A 17,731-nucleotide genomic window follows, 5' to 3' on the forward strand; every position below is an offset into this window, starting at 1 on the left:
GAAAACCACTATAAATTTACCTTCCAGAATATTAGCCAAAACTGAGAGTGTGAAATCACCTTTAAGTAAGGGAAGAACATTTAGGATATTAAGCAGGACAGCAGACTCAAATTACAAATATCTTTCTTCATATTTTTACAAGCTGTAAACAAAAATGTTCAGTCAATCATACAAGGCAAAGTCAGGCTTCTAATCCATTCATTTACCGTTAAGGGGGCTCAGCGGGGCTGTTTAACGGGAGGGGTAGGATTGAACAATGTGGATCAAAAAGCCCCAAAAAGCCAATTGTGTCCTTCATGCTCTGTGCCAACACAGCTGAATAAAGGGATTTGCAGTGGTCAACTTCTGGGCTTTTGCTTGTAAAATCCTGCTCAGACGGGAGGGGTTGCAGAAACCGGAACGACACCTTCTGGGCCGGTCTCACCATCTCCCATCTCCCTCCAGAGGTCCATCGGTGGATCTCCATCTACGCCTTGTCCTCCTCCAGTCTGGGAGAACAATGTGACATTGATATGAGCAAGTCAGTCATAAAGATGACAAACCCTTTCTTCTAAGACATGTCTTTGGTGAAAGTCAACAAGCTTACTGTTTTCAAAGCATAGTAAGGAGAATTCAGAAACATTACCTGCTGAGACACCATCTCCACGGTCACAGCCTGGTACGTCTTCTTCTCTGTGAGCCTGAGTAGAGAGAGTAAAGGAAATCGACCGTTGTTTAGAGACAAAAGATTAACAAACACGGATAATATGTCTCCATAAGAATATAAATTGAAACACTGCACCTGCGAATTATCACTGCCAAACCAAAGTAGATCAGAGCCCAGACAACAAGCAGGGACATCAATTTGAAGAAAAATTCCTTTTCTGGAACTGGATCGAGACGGATGACAGAACATTTGTCGCTCAGTGATCAGTGATTAAGCTACAGTAAAGTCTAATGAAACAAACTGGTCACAATTCCCAGCAGATCAGTACTCACATTTCTCGATCACAGTGACATCAGCAAAAGAGCTCAGCGTCTTTTTGCCATGTTTCGCAGTACACCTGTAGCGTCCAGAATGCTCTCCTGTCACAGAGGGGATTTCCAGGATGGCGGTCTGCGTTCCATTCCCCAGCACAATGTCATATCCTGCTTGGGTCCAAGTCACGAAAGAGGGAGAGGAGCTCTGAGCCTGAGTGGTGGAAATCGTGATCGATCAGTAATAATAAATAAAGGTGCTTTAACACATGAGTGAACAGGGGAGATGTTACATTCTGCCATGAGCACAAGCTATCTGACCATAGTAGTTATGTTACAAGGACAAGCCGTAAACAATAGGCCTCGTTATCAGGCCTAGGAGAGACCATCTTGGCTCTAACATAGGGGTCTTCAACATTTTCAGGCCAAGGACCCCTTAGTTGAGAGAGAGATGAAGCAGCTACCCCCACAACCTGTTCATATATTCCATATAGTTTCAATGTTTGACAGCATGATCATCAGTGTATTTTGGATTCATGTCAATTTGTGTTTTCAGATATTTAACCACTGGAAACGTCAATACTTAATAAACCTTTGACCTTTCACTCTGTACTTAGTGTTGTCTTTTTTCCCTCTACACCAAGGCATTGTGAGCTTGTAGATCGGCTATTTTTGGCTAAAGTTCTCAGAATATGGACACTATAGAGTTCAATATAGTTTAATATAAAAAAAGGGGGAAAAAGGTTCTATCACTCAGTTTTGGAGGACCCCCTAGGGGTCCGGGACCCCCTGTTGAAGGCGCCTGCTCTAACATTGTGATCTATAATGTATGATAGGGCACAGAGATTAACCACATAATGTACTGTATATAATGTCACATAACCAATCATAATAACGTTACAATAACAGAATATTATTTCTTCCTCACCTGACAGGTCAGGTTCAGGGTGTGTCCTCCTTCCACTGTAGTTTGGCCACTGATCACAGGTGGCTCCAGGGACTCCATGACTGTAAACACACATGCAACAATTTGTTGTCTTTTCTCTAAACAAGTGGCTTCTGACCAAGGGTCCAGAACACAACCAGTATTGTTTCAAATGGGTTCATTTGGTTACATGTGTACAATCTTCAGAGTTATCGCTGTGATTAAGCTATGATACACATTGTTAATGAAGAAACTGTCCACAATTCCCTCAAAACAGATACTTACCGGTACATTTGTTCATCACTGTCACATCAGCAACAGACGTCAGGCTGTTGGTGATGTTATGAGCGGTGCAGCGATATCGCCCAGAATGGTCTGTTGTCACGTTTGTGATGGTGAGGGTTGTGCTCTGCGTTCCGGTCACCAAAGGGATGTGAGAAGATCCTTCAGCCCATACCACGACAGAGGGAGGGTCACTCTCAGCATCACAGCTCAATGTCAGGGTCTCTCCTTCCATCATGGTGGTTTTGCCGGTGATTTGGGGCTGGGCCAGGCCTAGTGGAACAGCAAACACACATACAACAATGTGCTTTATTTTCTCTAAACAAGGGGGTTTTGACCAGAGATCCAAAACCCTAAAAGTCATGTTCTAAATGAGTAAATGTGGTTACATTTGTACAATGTGAAGTTATTTAATTAACAATATTTAATTCATACCTGTAACTTTGATGAGCATTCGGCGACGAAAATAAATTTGTAAAGAACATACATTCTAGAAGGAACCTACAGTAAATGTAATGACCAGAGGAGGATTGCTGAGAAAATATGTGTGTGAGTGTGTGTGCGCGTGCGTTTGTGTGTTGTATATCACAAAAAGAAGATATTACCTTTTGTGCCAATCACCATGGATATGATGATGACTTTCATCAAGGCAGGACCCCACATGGCCAACTTCAATCAGCACAGTCAGTCTAGTAGAGAGGAGAGGAGAGGGTGTTAAATGACAATGTGAGATATTTCCTCAGTTCTGTGAATATGTGCTGTTCTGTGTTTACTGGTGCTGTACAGGGTTATGCCACAGTGAGGCGCTACAGTGCCACAGTTCCAGTGCCTTGCCAAGAACCATTAGCCAAGCATGTATTCCCCATAAACTTTGCTGTAGCCCTATTTTTTTGAGCAGTTCATTTGCAGGTTGAGACAGACAGGAAAGTGAGCCTTTGGAACTTGAGTTTTTTTAAGTGTGCTTTTTGTTTTGTTTGGATAATTGTGGTGTTGTCTGTTGTTTCTTTTTTGGAGTTCTTAAAGGAGTAGTGCACCCACAAAATGACGTTTTTCTATTGATTACTCATGCCATGGATACTTGAGTTCAATAATATTTCTAGTTTTTTATCGGATTCCTAAGACAATAATTTGATTACAATAAATGTACCCCCATTGATTCCGGATGGGGACCCGAATGAAGTTTTGGGTCCCCATCCAGAATCAATGGGGGTAAATTTACTAAAATCATTTTTTTTGTTTGTTTTAAGAATGTGACAAATACAAAACAATATTATTGAACTCAAGTTATGTGTAGATCAGCTATTTTCACAATTTCTGCCTCTAATATTTGACAATTTGGCGGGTTTTTAATTTGTCAAGTCCTTCAATTGTCATTTTAGAAATGTGCATGTACCCTCTTGTTTACTGTTGAGTGAGAAAACAACGTTGCACATTGAGTTAATCAACTGAGGACCCCCAAGTCCCCAACACGATTTGGGGGTGCCGTCGTCAGGTTGAACACCACTGCACTAGACCACTGATCCCCTTGATAAACGTTTTCTCTGGCACTGGGACACCAATCTACAATGTTTGATTGATTGAAGACTTTATTAGAAGTTTGCATAGAAAAAAGTAGTTTCATGACGGTACAGTTCACTAGTACAAGGTCAACTAAAAAGACATCCTAGGAATTAAGCACTTGGCTTATTTACACAGGAAACCATTGAAGTATCTCATATAACATTGAATGACAGACGGATAGAACACAGTAGGCTACTACTATGCAGTAGATAGGCCTATGGTTAGGCGAAAAATAAAAAAAACAAACAGAGACTAATAATGTAAAATCATTTATTTCACATAGAGTACTCAAATGGAACCATGCAAATGGATCCTTACCGTCGGATCCAGTAATAGAGTATTCTACCACACACCTGTGCAAAGACCAACACCAGATCTGCCAGTAATTGTGTAGCGGGAGTAGCGGTTAGCTCTGTTAGCATCTATGGTTAGCATCTGTTAACGGTTAGCTTAGCATCAGCTGGGTAGGCGTGTCAAATATTCCTGTTGCTGACGTGCCAACACGGACGACGCGCTCATTGGACGAGCGTTTGCCTGCGGCTTCACGCGCGACGCGCTCATAGGCGGACGCGCGTTTTTTGAAACGGCCAATGCGCGTCGGGTATAAATAAACGGAGTTTTAATTTTAAGCTGATCGTCATTCAGTGTTGGAGGAGCATCGAGACTACTTCACTGGATCACCACTGCCTTTCAGCAGCTTCACAACTTCACTTACTGCAGCTTTTTAGAATTCATTGACGACACTTCATTTTGACGGTCATTTTCTCCCCCTAGAGGCGATACAAAGAAGGACTGCTAGAGAACTCTGATTAACAGTCTTCGTGGAGTTCAACGTTATTTTGGACAACATGGCTGCACATGCAGAGCGTTCCTACATTGCCAGCAACAACAAGGCGGCTAACGACGACGACAAGGAAAACAGACCACAACAACTGACCGTTGGCGGCGGCGCTTGTGTGGGTCACATCAGAGTCCTCCCAGAGGTCTGGGACAATTCGAGGATGAGACTGGCTGCACTGCCTGCACACTGCGTCAACATCCCGTCAGGACTGTCGAAGGGCAAGCTGCCACAGTGGGAGACAGTCCAAGGCACGCCTAGGAGAAGAAAGAGGTTAGCCACCTGCGACGTAGACACACTAAAATGCGAGACTGGAGATGACACCACCGCAAAGCTCCTGAAAGTGACCGCTGTTACCCAGTCAAAGCCGGACAGAGTTGAGGCCCCTCCTCGAGTCGCTCCTTTGACTGTTCCAGACATTGATGCAGGGGACTCGGACATGCCTGAGCTATGTTCTGATTATGTCAAAGACATTTATGCACATCTAATGGAGCTCGAGGTACAGCAGGCTGTGCGACCCGGCTACATGACGGGCTACAAAATAACGCCACGCATGCGAGCTATCCTAATCAACTGGCTGATCACGGTTCATTACACATTCCAGCTGCTGCAGGAAACGCTGTATCTCACAGTTGCTATCTTGGATCGTTTTCTGCAAGTTCAGCCTGTTTCACGAGAGAAGCTCCAGCTTGTCGGTGTCACTGCGATGCTGCTGGCCTCAAAGTACGAGGAGACCCGGAGTATTGCTGCCCCAGGGGTACAGGACTTTGCTAACATCACCGGCAACACCTACACAACCGCTCAGATTAAACAGACGGAGCGGATCATGTTGAGGTCCCTCAACTTTGACCTGGGACGCCCGCTGCCGTTGCACTTCCTCAGGAGAGCTTCCAAGGCTGCAGACTGTACTGTGGAGGGACACACGCTGGCCAAGTATCTGATGGAGTTGACTCTCCTTGACTACAATATGGTTCACTACCGGCCCTCTGAGATCGCTGCTGCCTCCCTCTGCCTCTCCCAGCTGCTGCTGGATGGCCTGCCGTGGACTCCTACAGAGCAGTACTACACGAGATACGACGAGGCTCACCTAAAGCCAATCGTGCAGCACATTGCCCATATCTTAGTTGTTGTCAACGAGGGGAAGACATCGTTCCAGACTGTGAGGAACAAATACTCACAGAGCACGTTGATGAACATTGCCCACATTCCTGAGCTGCAGTCGCCTGCTGTGTTAAGAACCTGGCTGCTGCTTCTGCTGGACATCTCCCCTGATGTGCAATAGTGATGCTGTGTTGTTGACATAGTGGTCTCATTTGTAAATGTCTGTTGTACATATTGTGGTCTCATTTGTAAATATCTGTGTAAATTCTGTAAATATCCATGTCTATTCATATTAAATTATTCATTCATTCATGTGTATATATATATTCAATATGCATTCATTAAATCATTAAAACGTGTTATTGTTTATGCAGCCTTTTCAGTTTCTATTTACCAAGGGTTTTTCTTCTGACACTTTGCTCTAAATGGTGTGACTTGATTAATAATGTCTAAAGTGCCATCTATCCACACCTGAGACTTATGTCTGGGTTAAATGACTAAATACATTTTCTTTTCAGTCTGTTCATTACTCACATGGGTTTCTGCTGGGATTATTATTTATTTATAAAGCTAGACTTGTTAAATGTTTTTGAATGACAAAACGAGGTTATGGAATGGAGGAGATTGTCAGCAACTGTGTTTTATACCAATATTAATTGAGAGATTGGGATGCTTGTTTATTTAAATTATAAGGGATCCTCCTCATAACATACATAGAACACACAGACTGTCACTCTCATGCAACTCTAAATCACTGAAACAAATCAAGCAATGGATTCACTTGCAACTAAGGAAAAATGTACGAGTCAAGTCAATAATATGTCAAAATTCATTACATGCTAATTTGTATATATACTGTATTTTGGTAATAATTCACATAATTGTCATCATGAACACATTCCCTATGCCTAAAGAGTAAAAGTATGCAATAATTCCATTCGCAGCCATCATTGGTAAATATGTACAGTATGTCACAGTGCAACGTCATATGTGCAGCTGACAATTCATACTTTCTCAATTTGCAGGGCTCAAGCTTTTGAGTCAGTGAGTCAGAGTTGTGACACTGCCAGTGTTGTTCAGTGGAAAGGGAAGCATTGCACACACAGCTAGCCTACGTAGTCTATTCCTCTGCAGAGTTTCATGCAAGAAATGGTCTGTGGAAATATTCTGTGAAAACAAAATGGCCTATAAAGAAATACTCTATAACGGAACCAAACCTGACAAATGAACTTCCTCTGCAGGATCAGTACAGGTCAAGGAATAAGAATATGCCTCATCAATGATCATACATACATGGTGTTAAAGGTTCAATTATGAAGATAATCTAGTGGGGATGAAAATATGTTTCACTGATATGAATTTCACTGATCAAGTCTTTTATGGGGAAAAAACACGCCAACTATAGCCAAAGGTACAGAAACAACTTTCATTTGGGTTTCCTTTCTCCATTATTTACATAATATCACAAGGTACAGTAGGCCTATTATGAGGTAGTGTCCATCATTTGGCCAAACACTATGAGGTACAGAATAGTAGGGGGAAGATTCTTATCAAATATCAAAACAAAACAAAAAGTGGGTGTTTCATTTATTGGGATGGAATAGAGAAATTTGAATTATAATAGGTAAAGTAATGGGGGGAGGAGATAATGATCAGGTTTAAGGGGGGCGTGGGTATCGTTTCCTACTTGGCATCATCAAAAAACATATCAGTTGCATCACAGAATTTGACCATTAATATATCAAAGGTAAGTGCGTATGTCTCAATCAGATTCTGATAATCTGGTACATGCCTTCAACAGGTTAGATTACTGTAATGCCCTCTTTTCTAGATGATCTAAAATAAAAAACAGTTTAAGACTCCTGCTCATCCAAAGTTCTGCAGCCAAAGTGATCACCAGAACATTCAATACAATTCAGTCTTTATATGTGTCATTATTTATTAAAGACGGCCGGGGTGCCATAGACATAGAAAAAGTTAAAAACTATGGCACCGCCTCTTTAAAAAGAAGACTTCTTCATACTACATTCAACTTTTGAGGTGTAACTTATCATGCTGTAGCAATGGCGCTGGCAGTTCTACTTTCTGACAAGGTGAAAAGTGAGGAGGTAAACAGACAAAACATATACCGGTACATTAGTTGCACTTGTACTGTACATTACATTGTATTTTATTTTTATTTATACATATATGCCTGTACAAGGAGATCCCTTATGTCATCAGTATATGCCCATATTTTGGAATTGGGCATATTGGTTGATCAGTTAATTACTTGCGCAAGCAAGTACTGCGATTGGCTGGGTATGTACAGCATGTATGTCGGTGTCCTCTCTTGTTTAAGACCGTAGCTCAATCAGGGACCAGCATCTCTGGCAACGTCATCACAATGAGGGACCAGTATTCCTGGTGATGCCAGTGGTGATGTCTTTGGCATCGCCATTGCAGCGCACACCTCATGGCACGCTCTGCTTGCGCACAAGAAGGCCATATACTGTATGGCCTACTTGTGTGCATGGCCTACTTGTGCGCTAGGTGCAAGTTGCTACCTCGACGGGGTGCATTTCTAATTTTAACCCATTTAGGCCTGAACACATTATGACGCAATATTTTATGCTTTAAATATAAAAAAATAGCAGATATACAAGCTCACAGCGCGGCACCGAGTGCCGCGCTGCGAGCTTGTAGATCTGCTATTTTTGAAAAATCGTGAAAATTTGAATTTTGACCCGATTCTATAAGTGTCTTTTGAATCCTTCTAAGATCTTTTGAAAAACCCTATGTTTCTATGTCAGCAATCTGGCCAGCCATCGTCAAAGAAAAGGTCCTTTTCACTTAACTGGAGCTCAGTTAGTCTATTCTTGAGAGACTACTATGTCAGTGGTTCTCAAACCTTTTCATGTGAAGGACCCCCAAAATGATGTTGACATACCATCAATAATGAACAAAATAGATATACAACGTCAAAAATGACTGCCGGAAGGCAGGCCACAGCAGTGTCTTCTGGGCTCACAGGACAGGTTTAAGGCTGGTAGTGTCAAACTGAACAACATCAGGGTTAAAGGTAGAAGAGGTGGTCATCCAGGCGTACTGGCAGGGAGCTGGAACACGGACGATGCCCTGAAAGACAAAACACAGGGAAACGTTACATGTTGGTAAGATTCTTGTGTCATCACTGTCGGGTGGAAACCTTTTATGACCAAAACTTCTGTAAGTAGAAAGGCACTATATTCATTTGAGATATTCTTTGTTCACAAGAGCTTGTGACTAAATACCGTAACTACATTGGCTCCATTTGAACACAGGTTTTCTATGTACCAAAAGATTATAATTCTTTTGATCTCCAATTCAACAAAAGGTTGAAAGAGATACCGGCAGTCTATGGTTTATGTAGTTTCAATTTACAGATTATTTATTTATTTATTATTATACTGTTTAGCTGGACTTGCCTTTGTCTGAGATGAGCTCATGAACACGACAACGTTGCAGTGTCGACTCCAGGTAGCCTTCACGTGCCGAGCCTTCTTCTACAAGTTGCTGGGCCCGGTCATTAAGCAGCAAAGAATGCACACCTTTTTGTACAACCCCTCTGCCATGCGGCTATCTTCACCTGGCAAGAGAATGATTGAATTAAAATGTATTTTGTGGCAATACCATTGCTGCATATTGTAACGTTTAGCAGACTGAGTGAGGCAGCTCGCTCCAACCGGGACGCGAACCCCAGCCCCCCACTCAGCAGACGAGGAAGCAACCCGCTGCCCCAAGAAGGCTAGCCCGCTTGGCGGAGCGAGTTACGGCCTGATCTCTTGCTGGGTCGTTACACTACCCCCTCCTCACAGAAGCGCGCCCTCGCGCTTCACGCTTCACTGCACACGGCCGGTCCCTCACGTCCCTCACGCGAGGGCACGCTCCACGGGTCCGCCTGTCTGACACCAATGTAACGTTTAGCAGACTGAGTGAGGCAGCTCGCTCCAACCGGGACGCGAACCCCAGCCCCCCACTCAGCAGACGAGGAAGCAACCCGCTGCCCCAAGAAGGCTAGCCCGCTTGGCGGAGCGAGTTACGGCCTGATCTCTTGCTGGGTCGTTACACTACCCCCTCCTCACAGAAGCGCGCCCTCGCGCTTCACGCTTCACTGCACACGGCCGGTCCCTCACGTCCCTCACGCGAGGGCACGCTCCACGGGTCCGCCCGTCTGACACCAAATGTAACGTTTAGCAGACTGAGTGAGGCAGCTCGCTCCAACCGGGACGCGAACCCCAGCCCCCCATTCAGCAGACGAGGAAGCAACCCGCTGCCCCAAGAAGGCTAGCCCCGCTTGGCGGAGCGAGTTACGGCCTGATCTCTTGCTGGGTCGTTACACTACCCCCTCCTCACAGAAGCGCGCCCTCGCGCTTCACGCTTCACTGCACACGGCCGGTCCCTCACGTCCCTCACGCGAGGGCACGCTCCACGGGTCCGCCCGTCTGACACCAATGTAACGTTTAGCAGACTGAGTGAGGCAGCTCGCTCCAACCGGGACGCGAACCCCAGCCCCCCACTCAGCAGACGAGGAAGCAACCCGCTGCCCCAAGAAGGCTAGCCCGCTCGGCGGAGCGAGTTACGGCCTGATCTCTTGCTGGGTCGTTACAATATATACAGTTACACACATACAGTAGTTAGTAACACATACCTTTAGTACAGTGGTTCCCAAACGTTTTAGCTTGAGAACCAAAAGAGAAATTAGACGTTTGCCCGGGACCCAAACTAGAGAAAATAGCTGATCTACAAGCTCACAACGCTACAACCTCACACGTGTCGCAGTGTTGTGAGCTTGTAGATCAGTTATTTTCACTAATTCTTAAACATTTATTTTCTTCATATTTATGGAATTTATTAGATTTGCCAGTGCTCTGTTTCTATCTAGACACCTCGTACAAACCAAAGCATGAGAGAAACCAACTAGTTTCCATGTTTAATTCTTGTGTTTTGCTCAGACACCCACACTTTGCAAGGCAGGAAGCGGGAGCATACACAGCAGTTTAGAGCTGTAACTGGATTTAATTATTTTATGTCATTAATACATTTTAAATATGCAGCATTTATATGACCAATTCACCCGATGCAGTACTTGATACTAAACTGTAATTTGCCTTTACTGACGTTTTCTTGCTTCACTGTTCACTGCACACTAATCTGTGTGTAATGGTGAGAAGACAAGGGATAGTTGAAACAATGACAAAATGTTTGAATTTCATAGTTATATTATTTAAGATCTAAAACAAGGATTTAGGTTATGCTTTAATTGTAGAGCGTGCAGCCCTACATATGAAATGAGGATTAAGGCATTGGGCTACACTGTGCTACAATACTTCAGTGACACAGATATCCCTGATATTAATACAGGGATATTACACATGACTAGTCATACAGATGGAAGAAACAATGGAGTCCAGTCAACTTCAAAAGGATCATAATTCTGGTCATTTGAAAGAGGTTAAACCAATCATTTGACCAGGATATGCTCTGACTGCCTCTGATCTAAGATCTTACAAGGAAGTTTGCGCGACAAGTTTACTGCATTGCAACCAGGTGGTTTATAGTGACACAGTGCTGTGTGCCTTTATATGCTCAAGCAAGTAGCAACATACTGCCCAAAGTTACAAAGTAATGGAACAACTGCCATTATCTGTGTACCTTTGTGGTGAGGGTGGTTCAGGTTGAACAGTGCAGATCTCTCCTTTTTCCAGTTCTTCCCGTCTTCCTCCAGTTCATGTTGAATGAGCGCAATGTTCAGGCCACTGGACAGATGTGCCGAAAAGCTCCTCTCGAACCACAGCTGCTGCAGGAACACGTAGAGTGTGATGGTCCCCACGAGGAAGGTCAGGAAACCCACGTAAAAGAAGAACTTGGATCCCAAGGCCTTCATGCTGGACCACTATAGAAATTGTGGATAAAAGACCATTTCTTTAGCAGTGAAACATCCCAGAAGGAAAGGATTTTGCTGCAGAGATTCGACAGTGACTGTGGTTTTGCTATACTCCACACCAATAATGATGCCTTATTTTAGTGTTTAGCAATAGTATTCATGTAAAAAGGATATTTGCTTTCATGTGTACATTTAGCAGGTGCTCTAAATGGATGAAAACATTCTATGGCCTATGACCTAGAATCGGAGTTATATAATGTAGATCACCGAAGAATAAATTGATCTGCAAAAAGAATTGCATTGAATGTGGCCTGACACATCTTGTCATTATACGCCCTATGTCCAAGTATCTGTACATAATAAAGTCCTTTTCAATAGGTACACATTCTTTTATACAACATAGTAATAGTAGTCCATTTACAAAGCAATAGGTTTAGGTGCACTCTGCATGTAGGACAGGACAATGTTTAGCATAAATGTGAATAATGCTAGTGGCGTCACTCCATTCGTCACAACCATTTCCATGTGTGCAGATACCCCTTCTCAACTGATGATGAGCTGTAGCTGTAGTACACTGATTTTAACACTAGATGGTACTGTCTTACCATGGTGGATATCTGTTCACACAGAGAATCTGATTGTTTATGGTCAATACTTCAGAACAGGAAACTGAAACAACCACTACTAGATTGACCAGACAGTTACCATTATATAGCTTACTGTTTAAATGGTGAATTTATCATCAAGACATTAGGTTGCTGCTCTTAATTAATTCAAATCCAAAACAAATTTGTAGTATATACAATGAAGATCAATGATTTACCTTTTTGGTCTAGGTCAAATAAAAGTTGAAAACTACTATTTGTCTAAATGATGAATTTGTATCCACAAATAATGTTTGTATTATGTCATGGCCTGGAGTTTAGTTAGACATGGGGGGCTATAGAGAATAGCACACCATGCATTCTTCAACTACAAGCACAAAAGAACAGCTCAGCCTGAAAAAAAAAAACACTTCCATGTAATGTATTCATTCTATTGTGACTTATTCAAGATATAGGATAACATTTAGGTCCATAGCAAAAACAGCCTCTTCATTTGACCTCTATTAACTGTTCACCATTGATGTCAAGAGGTCAATGTGCAAAATGCCTGGTATATACCCCATATACTTGTTTGGTTCTGCATGTTGAGTGCAGTAGACTCACATTTTTAAAACCTCTGACGGTTTTCCAGACAGTGTTGTCAAAACCTGCTGCAGTCTCTGTCAGATGAGGTCTGGGATTTTCTCCTTCCTTCTCACACAGCCAACACAAGACCCTGAGAAACTGTTAACAGTTAACAGATAACATAGATTAGATGATATATTGCAGAGCTCATCCAAAACTCTGCACCTCGGCCAAAAAAGAAGCAAGAGGAGAGGAGAGAGCACCTGTTTTAGCTGAACCCACTGAGCCAAGCCATTGTCAACAAACACATGACGATAGATGTAGGAGCGGAGAAGTAACCTCGCCTACCAGGCTTTCTCCCGGGAGAGAGCCTGGTGTTCGTTCACAACAGACCGTTTGGTTTCCGCCTAAAGCGCGGAAACCACTAGAAGAAGCGGCGTCGCTTTGATTCGGTTCCCACCGTTTGTTTCCCCAATCCCTATTATAATGCTCGAGTAGCCTAGTGTGGTCTTGCCGGTCGCTAAAAGTTGGACTAAAACATGCATATACCAAACTAATTTTTCAAAAGCAAAACTACTCCGCATCGCGGAGTTTATTAGGTAGGCCCTAAAAGTATGTCCTTGAGCGCAGGGGAATATTTTGGGTTAAAACTGAATCCGGTTTGATCTTTCCGGCAAATTGTAGTCCTTTGAGTACTACATCGTGACGTTTTGGGGTTTCCGCTCCAGACCGGTTACAAACCCGAAAAGTGAAGTGATCCCAGACTAGCGGAGAAGAGAACCAACCAACTGTGCTACACTTCATTTCCCACAATCCTTCACTCACAAAGGAAACAACAGCACATGTTTCCAGGCATGGCGGCGTCCGCTGCGAAGGTGGTTGTTGCTGAAGAATCCAGTAGTAGTGAAGATGAAGATCTTGACAAATTTAAGGAAGCTGTTTGGGACACGCAAGCTGCTAAAATGAAAGGTAAGACGTTTTCATTTTTAAACTACAACGACAGTAACCTAATAGCAGCAATGTATGTACTACCTCCTCTCTCTCTCTCTATCAGTATTTGACTGACCAAATCAAACGCGAAGCGGATGACGGCAAATATAGCGGCATGGTCATGATGGACCTCCAGAAGGCATTTGACACCGTAAATCATTCTATTCTGATTGAGAAACTAAAAGCCATCGGTCTTGACAGCGCAGCAGTGAGTTGGATGCAATCTTACCTGGTGGGGAGGGAACAGGTGGTGGAGATTAACGGTACCCTGTCCCCCCCCCCTCCCAGTAAGCTGTGGTGTTCCTCAAGGTAGCATACTGGGACCTCTGTTGTTCCTAATATATGTGAACGACATGGCATCTGCTTGTGACTGCAACCTGTTCCTGTTCGCGGATGACTCGGCTCTCCTAGTCTCGGGCAAGGACCACTTGCAGGTTGAAAAGACACTTAACTCTGAACTAAGTAAGATCTGCACATGGCTTAATGACAACAAATTATCAATTCATCTGGGAAAAAACTGAGTCCATCCTCTTTGGATCAAATCATAACCTCAAAAAAGTCGATAACTTCACAATCAAAGTGGGTGACAAGGTCATAACACGAAAAAACGAAATCTCTTACTTAGGATGTATCCTTGAAGCTAATCTTTCCAGTGAAAAGATGACTTCTAAAGTAATAAATAAAATCAACCAACGGACTCGTTTCCTACAGAGGATCGCCCCAATGGTCAATTTCAACACACTGAAGACCATAGCTGGTGCAATAATCCAGCCCCTCTTTGACTACGGAGTCCACGTATGGTATCGTGACGCCCCACAAGCCCTAAAAACTAAACTCCAAACAGCCCAAAATAAACGAATTAGGGTCCTACTTCACCTTCCCTATCAGACTCACCTCACCGCTACTCACCAGTTAAGAGTGGGGTGGCTCAGAGTAGATGACAGAGTACAGCAACTTGCAATGGGCCTGGTGTACAAGATACACTACACCACTATGATACCCAAGTACCTGTCAAAATACTTTATAAACATTAAGGATGTCCATAATTACAACACCAGAGGCAGCGCCACAGATCACTTTCAACCCAGAGTCAAAACCAACAAAGGGTCAAACTCCTTTTTCTGCTATACCACCAAAATGTGGAAAGCCTTACCGAAGGTCATAAAGGAGTGTGGATCACTAGCATCCTTTAAAATTGCCCTGAAGAATCACTTACAGGCAGCAGCCATTCACAACTGGTAAAAAACTAACCTAGCCCAACCCTACCCTCCCCTGCCCCTTCTTTGTATATACTGTTTATTTAGACTTACTGTTTTCTTTTTTCTTTTTCTTTACATATCTACTGCATAGTACTGTGTTCTATTTGTCTGTCATTCAATGTTATATGAGATACTTCAATGGTTTCCAGTGGAAATAAGCTTAGTCTTTTCATGGATCTCCTTTTAGTAGACCTTGTACCAGTGAACTGTACCGTCATGAAACTGTACCTTTTCCTATGCAAACTTCTAATAAAGTCTTCAATCAATCAATCAATCAAAGCAGTTCATGAAAACAGTGTTTTGGTTTAGTTTTTTTTTTTTGTAAATGTAGTGGAAGGTACAATTGGATGTTGTCTTTTGAAATATCATAAAGGCGGTGGTGGCGGTCACTGATTACTAGAAACAGGACAACTCTTCACTCAACACTGTACCCTTCAGTTTGGTCCTGATCGGGGCTACCTGCAAAACGTATACATGCATTCACTCACACCTGCACTGTGCACTTTTCTTTTTATAGATGGGGAAATCACTGGGAAACAATCTCAACGGTAAGTTAATTTATCATGTGCAAAACCTTTCATTTAAACATTATATATTATATTATATTATATTATATTATATTATGTTATGTTATGTTATGTTATGTTATGTTATGTTATATTATATTATATTATATTGTATAGCTGTAGCTACTCATATAATGTTATGTTCCTGTAAAAACAGTGTAATTGTATCTGACCATGACCATGATGGCAATGAGCTCCAAGTGACCCCAGAGTTCCGTACACATGTTGCCAAGAAGTTGGGACATTTTCTTGACAGGTGAAAATTTAAAGTACCGGTATTTCATTTGAATAAAAACATCAGTTCTTTTTTATTATTAACAATGTTTATAACCTGCAATTTCCATCATCAGTTGCATTTCAGAGATTCCAGCTGGAACCTTGTGTGCAGAATTACCAACATGTGATGATGATGAAGGTACAATAGGGAATGGGCCTGTGTGGGTTTGGGTTATGCCTTCCAGAATACTAGTATAGTACAAATATGTGTCTGTGACCACTTCAAGTTCTTGATTCTTCTCGATGTGTTTTCGGACAGGATTTCGCCTGTTTACGACATCAGTGCCTGGGCAGGCTGTCACCGAACCTCCACCTCCTGTGAGACGCCGGCCCGTTCCCAGCTCAAGGTTATTTGCCTTCTTATAGCAAATAGTTGATGCCTTTGTGGTCATATTCTTTATATCAGGGGTCTTCAACAGGGGGTCCGGGAGACCGGGACCCCTAGAAGGTCCTCAGAGTTATTACAGGGGGACCTCCAAATCTTTGTGTGATTTCTTTCCTCCTTTTTTATATTAACCACTTCAATCCTAGTGAGAACTTTAGCCAAAATAGCAGATCTACAAGCAGATCTGTGAGCTTGTAGATCGGCTTTTTTCGGCAAAGAGGTTTGGTGTGTAGAGGTAAAAAAAGAGCAGACCAAGTGCAGAGTGAAAGGTCAAGTTTAGGAAGTATTGACAGTTCAAGTGGTTAAATATCTGAAAACCCAAATTGACATGAATCGAAAATACACTGATGATTTTGTTGTCAAACGATGAAACTATATATCGTATCTATGGGTTGTGGGGGTCCCTGCTTCATCTCTCTCTCGACTAAGGGGTCCTTGGCCTGAAAACATTGAAGACCCCTGCTTTATGTAATATTCCAATTCTGCTTGTTAAGTGGACAGAGACAAAAAATCCCTGCATCTTTCAATCTAACTCTTGTATTTCTGCCGATGCTTACAGCGACAGTGACAGTGAAATGGAGGCGAGGCTGAAGGAAGCAGCAGTGTCAATAAAAGACCTCATACCCACACCATCATCATCATTCCAAACCAACATGCCCTCATCTTCAGTGACAGAGGTTCAGCATCCAGAGACAATCAGAAACAAGAAAGAAAATGGACGGGCAGAAGAAGAGGAAGATGAGACCCGTGTTCGTAAGAAAAGGAAGAGGAAGAAAAAGAAAGTGCATCGAGAAGAGAGTGAGGAGGCGGTAGAGATTAAAACGAATGACAAAAAAGAAGAGGAGGCACATGTTCGAAAGAAAAAGAAGAAAGGGGAAGCAAATCAAGGAGAGAATGGACAAGTATTGAAGCAACTACCAGACACTGTGAGTACTGAGGATAACACACCACCCAAAGAAAAACGGAAAAAGAGAAAAAAGAGAACAAAACAAAAAGTTGCAGATGGAAACACAGAGGTCGAGGTGTTGAACTAACATTGCGTTCTGGACTGGTTTGTTTGTAAAGTTATTGGATTGTTCAGAATTGCTGCCTTGCTTGTTAGAAATGTTCAGGTTCGAATGATAAAAGATGGGAAACATACGGTAGATTAGTAAAAGGGAATCATTGATTAGTAGTAGTGATAAGTTGAATCCATTATTTGGTCTTTGTTTGTTTAATCCACAAATCTGAAACGACATTCTTGGGGTGATGTGGAGCTGTGTGTCTCAGTAGCATGAGGCAAGACAAGTGCTGTCCAAAAGGTGTCTTATCTGCTGTTTGAAATTCCATGTTGTTGTAAAACTTGATTAAAAGAATTATAGATATGACCTTTTTAAGAATGTCGTTGAAATTGTTATGACATTCTCCTGAGATACCTTTTAAGAAGTTCGAGTTTGACCCACTATCCAATGAGACTTGCCTGTGATGCTTTTCTACCACAGCTGTCCATCCTTTTGTAAAGAAACAGTTCACACAAAG

General features: G+C 42.6%; 5 protein-coding genes across 5 annotated transcripts in view; 3 read left to right on the forward strand and 2 right to left on the reverse strand.

The window, feature by feature from the left end:
- Positions 1 to 17,731, forward strand: part of LOC308296273 (RNA-binding protein Musashi homolog 1-like) — a gene marked incomplete at both ends in the record, with an annotated part of 340,664 nt that overhangs the window by 273,645 nt on the left and 49,288 nt on the right. The window lies entirely within an intron of this gene.
- LOC308295454 (uncharacterized protein) lies at positions 372 to 2,853 on the reverse strand (the record flags this gene model as incomplete). Its single annotated transcript, XM_080738504.1, has 6 exons — positions 2,770 to 2,853; positions 1,886 to 1,965; positions 979 to 1,171; positions 782 to 869; positions 626 to 680; positions 372 to 488 (listed from the first exon to the last, which is right to left on the reverse strand). The coding sequence occupies exons 1-6, from the start codon at positions 2,825 to 2,827 to the stop codon at positions 372 to 374; spliced, it is 591 nt and encodes a 196-aa protein (XP_080594630.1). The 5' UTR covers positions 2,828 to 2,853.
- Positions 4,573 to 5,844, forward strand: LOC308295455 (G2/mitotic-specific cyclin-B2-like; the record flags this gene model as incomplete). The annotated part of the gene is made up of 1 exon (XM_080738505.1): positions 4,573 to 5,844. The coding sequence occupies one exon, from the start codon at positions 4,573 to 4,575 to the stop codon at positions 5,842 to 5,844; it is 1,272 nt and encodes a 423-aa protein (XP_080594631.1).
- Positions 8,598 to 12,851, reverse strand: LOC308295044 (glycoprotein-N-acetylgalactosamine 3-beta-galactosyltransferase 1-B-like). The gene is made up of 4 exons (XM_080737987.1): positions 12,777 to 12,851; positions 11,337 to 11,577; positions 9,110 to 9,270; positions 8,598 to 8,780 (listed from the first exon to the last, which is right to left on the reverse strand). Exons 2-3 carry the CDS (start codon positions 11,566 to 11,568, stop codon positions 9,188 to 9,190), a joined length of 315 nt encoding a protein of 104 aa, XP_080594113.1. The 5' UTR covers positions 11,569 to 11,577; positions 12,777 to 12,851; the 3' UTR covers positions 8,598 to 8,780; positions 9,110 to 9,187.
- Positions 13,592 to 17,637, forward strand: cUnh12orf43 (chromosome Un C12orf43 homolog; the record flags this gene model as incomplete). Its single annotated transcript, XM_080738115.1, has 6 exons — positions 13,592 to 13,706; positions 15,504 to 15,534; positions 15,710 to 15,808; positions 15,903 to 15,967; positions 16,088 to 16,175; positions 16,773 to 17,637. The coding sequence occupies 6 exons, from the start codon at positions 13,592 to 13,594 to the stop codon at positions 17,245 to 17,247; spliced, it is 873 nt and encodes a 290-aa protein (XP_080594241.1). The 3' UTR covers positions 17,248 to 17,637.

This window comes from Nannobrachium achirus (assembly GCF_963921795.1).
Source record: "Nannobrachium achirus genome assembly, chromosome: 12".
Classification (NCBI taxonomy): Eukaryota; Metazoa; Chordata; class Actinopteri; order Myctophiformes; family Myctophidae; genus Nannobrachium; species Nannobrachium achirus.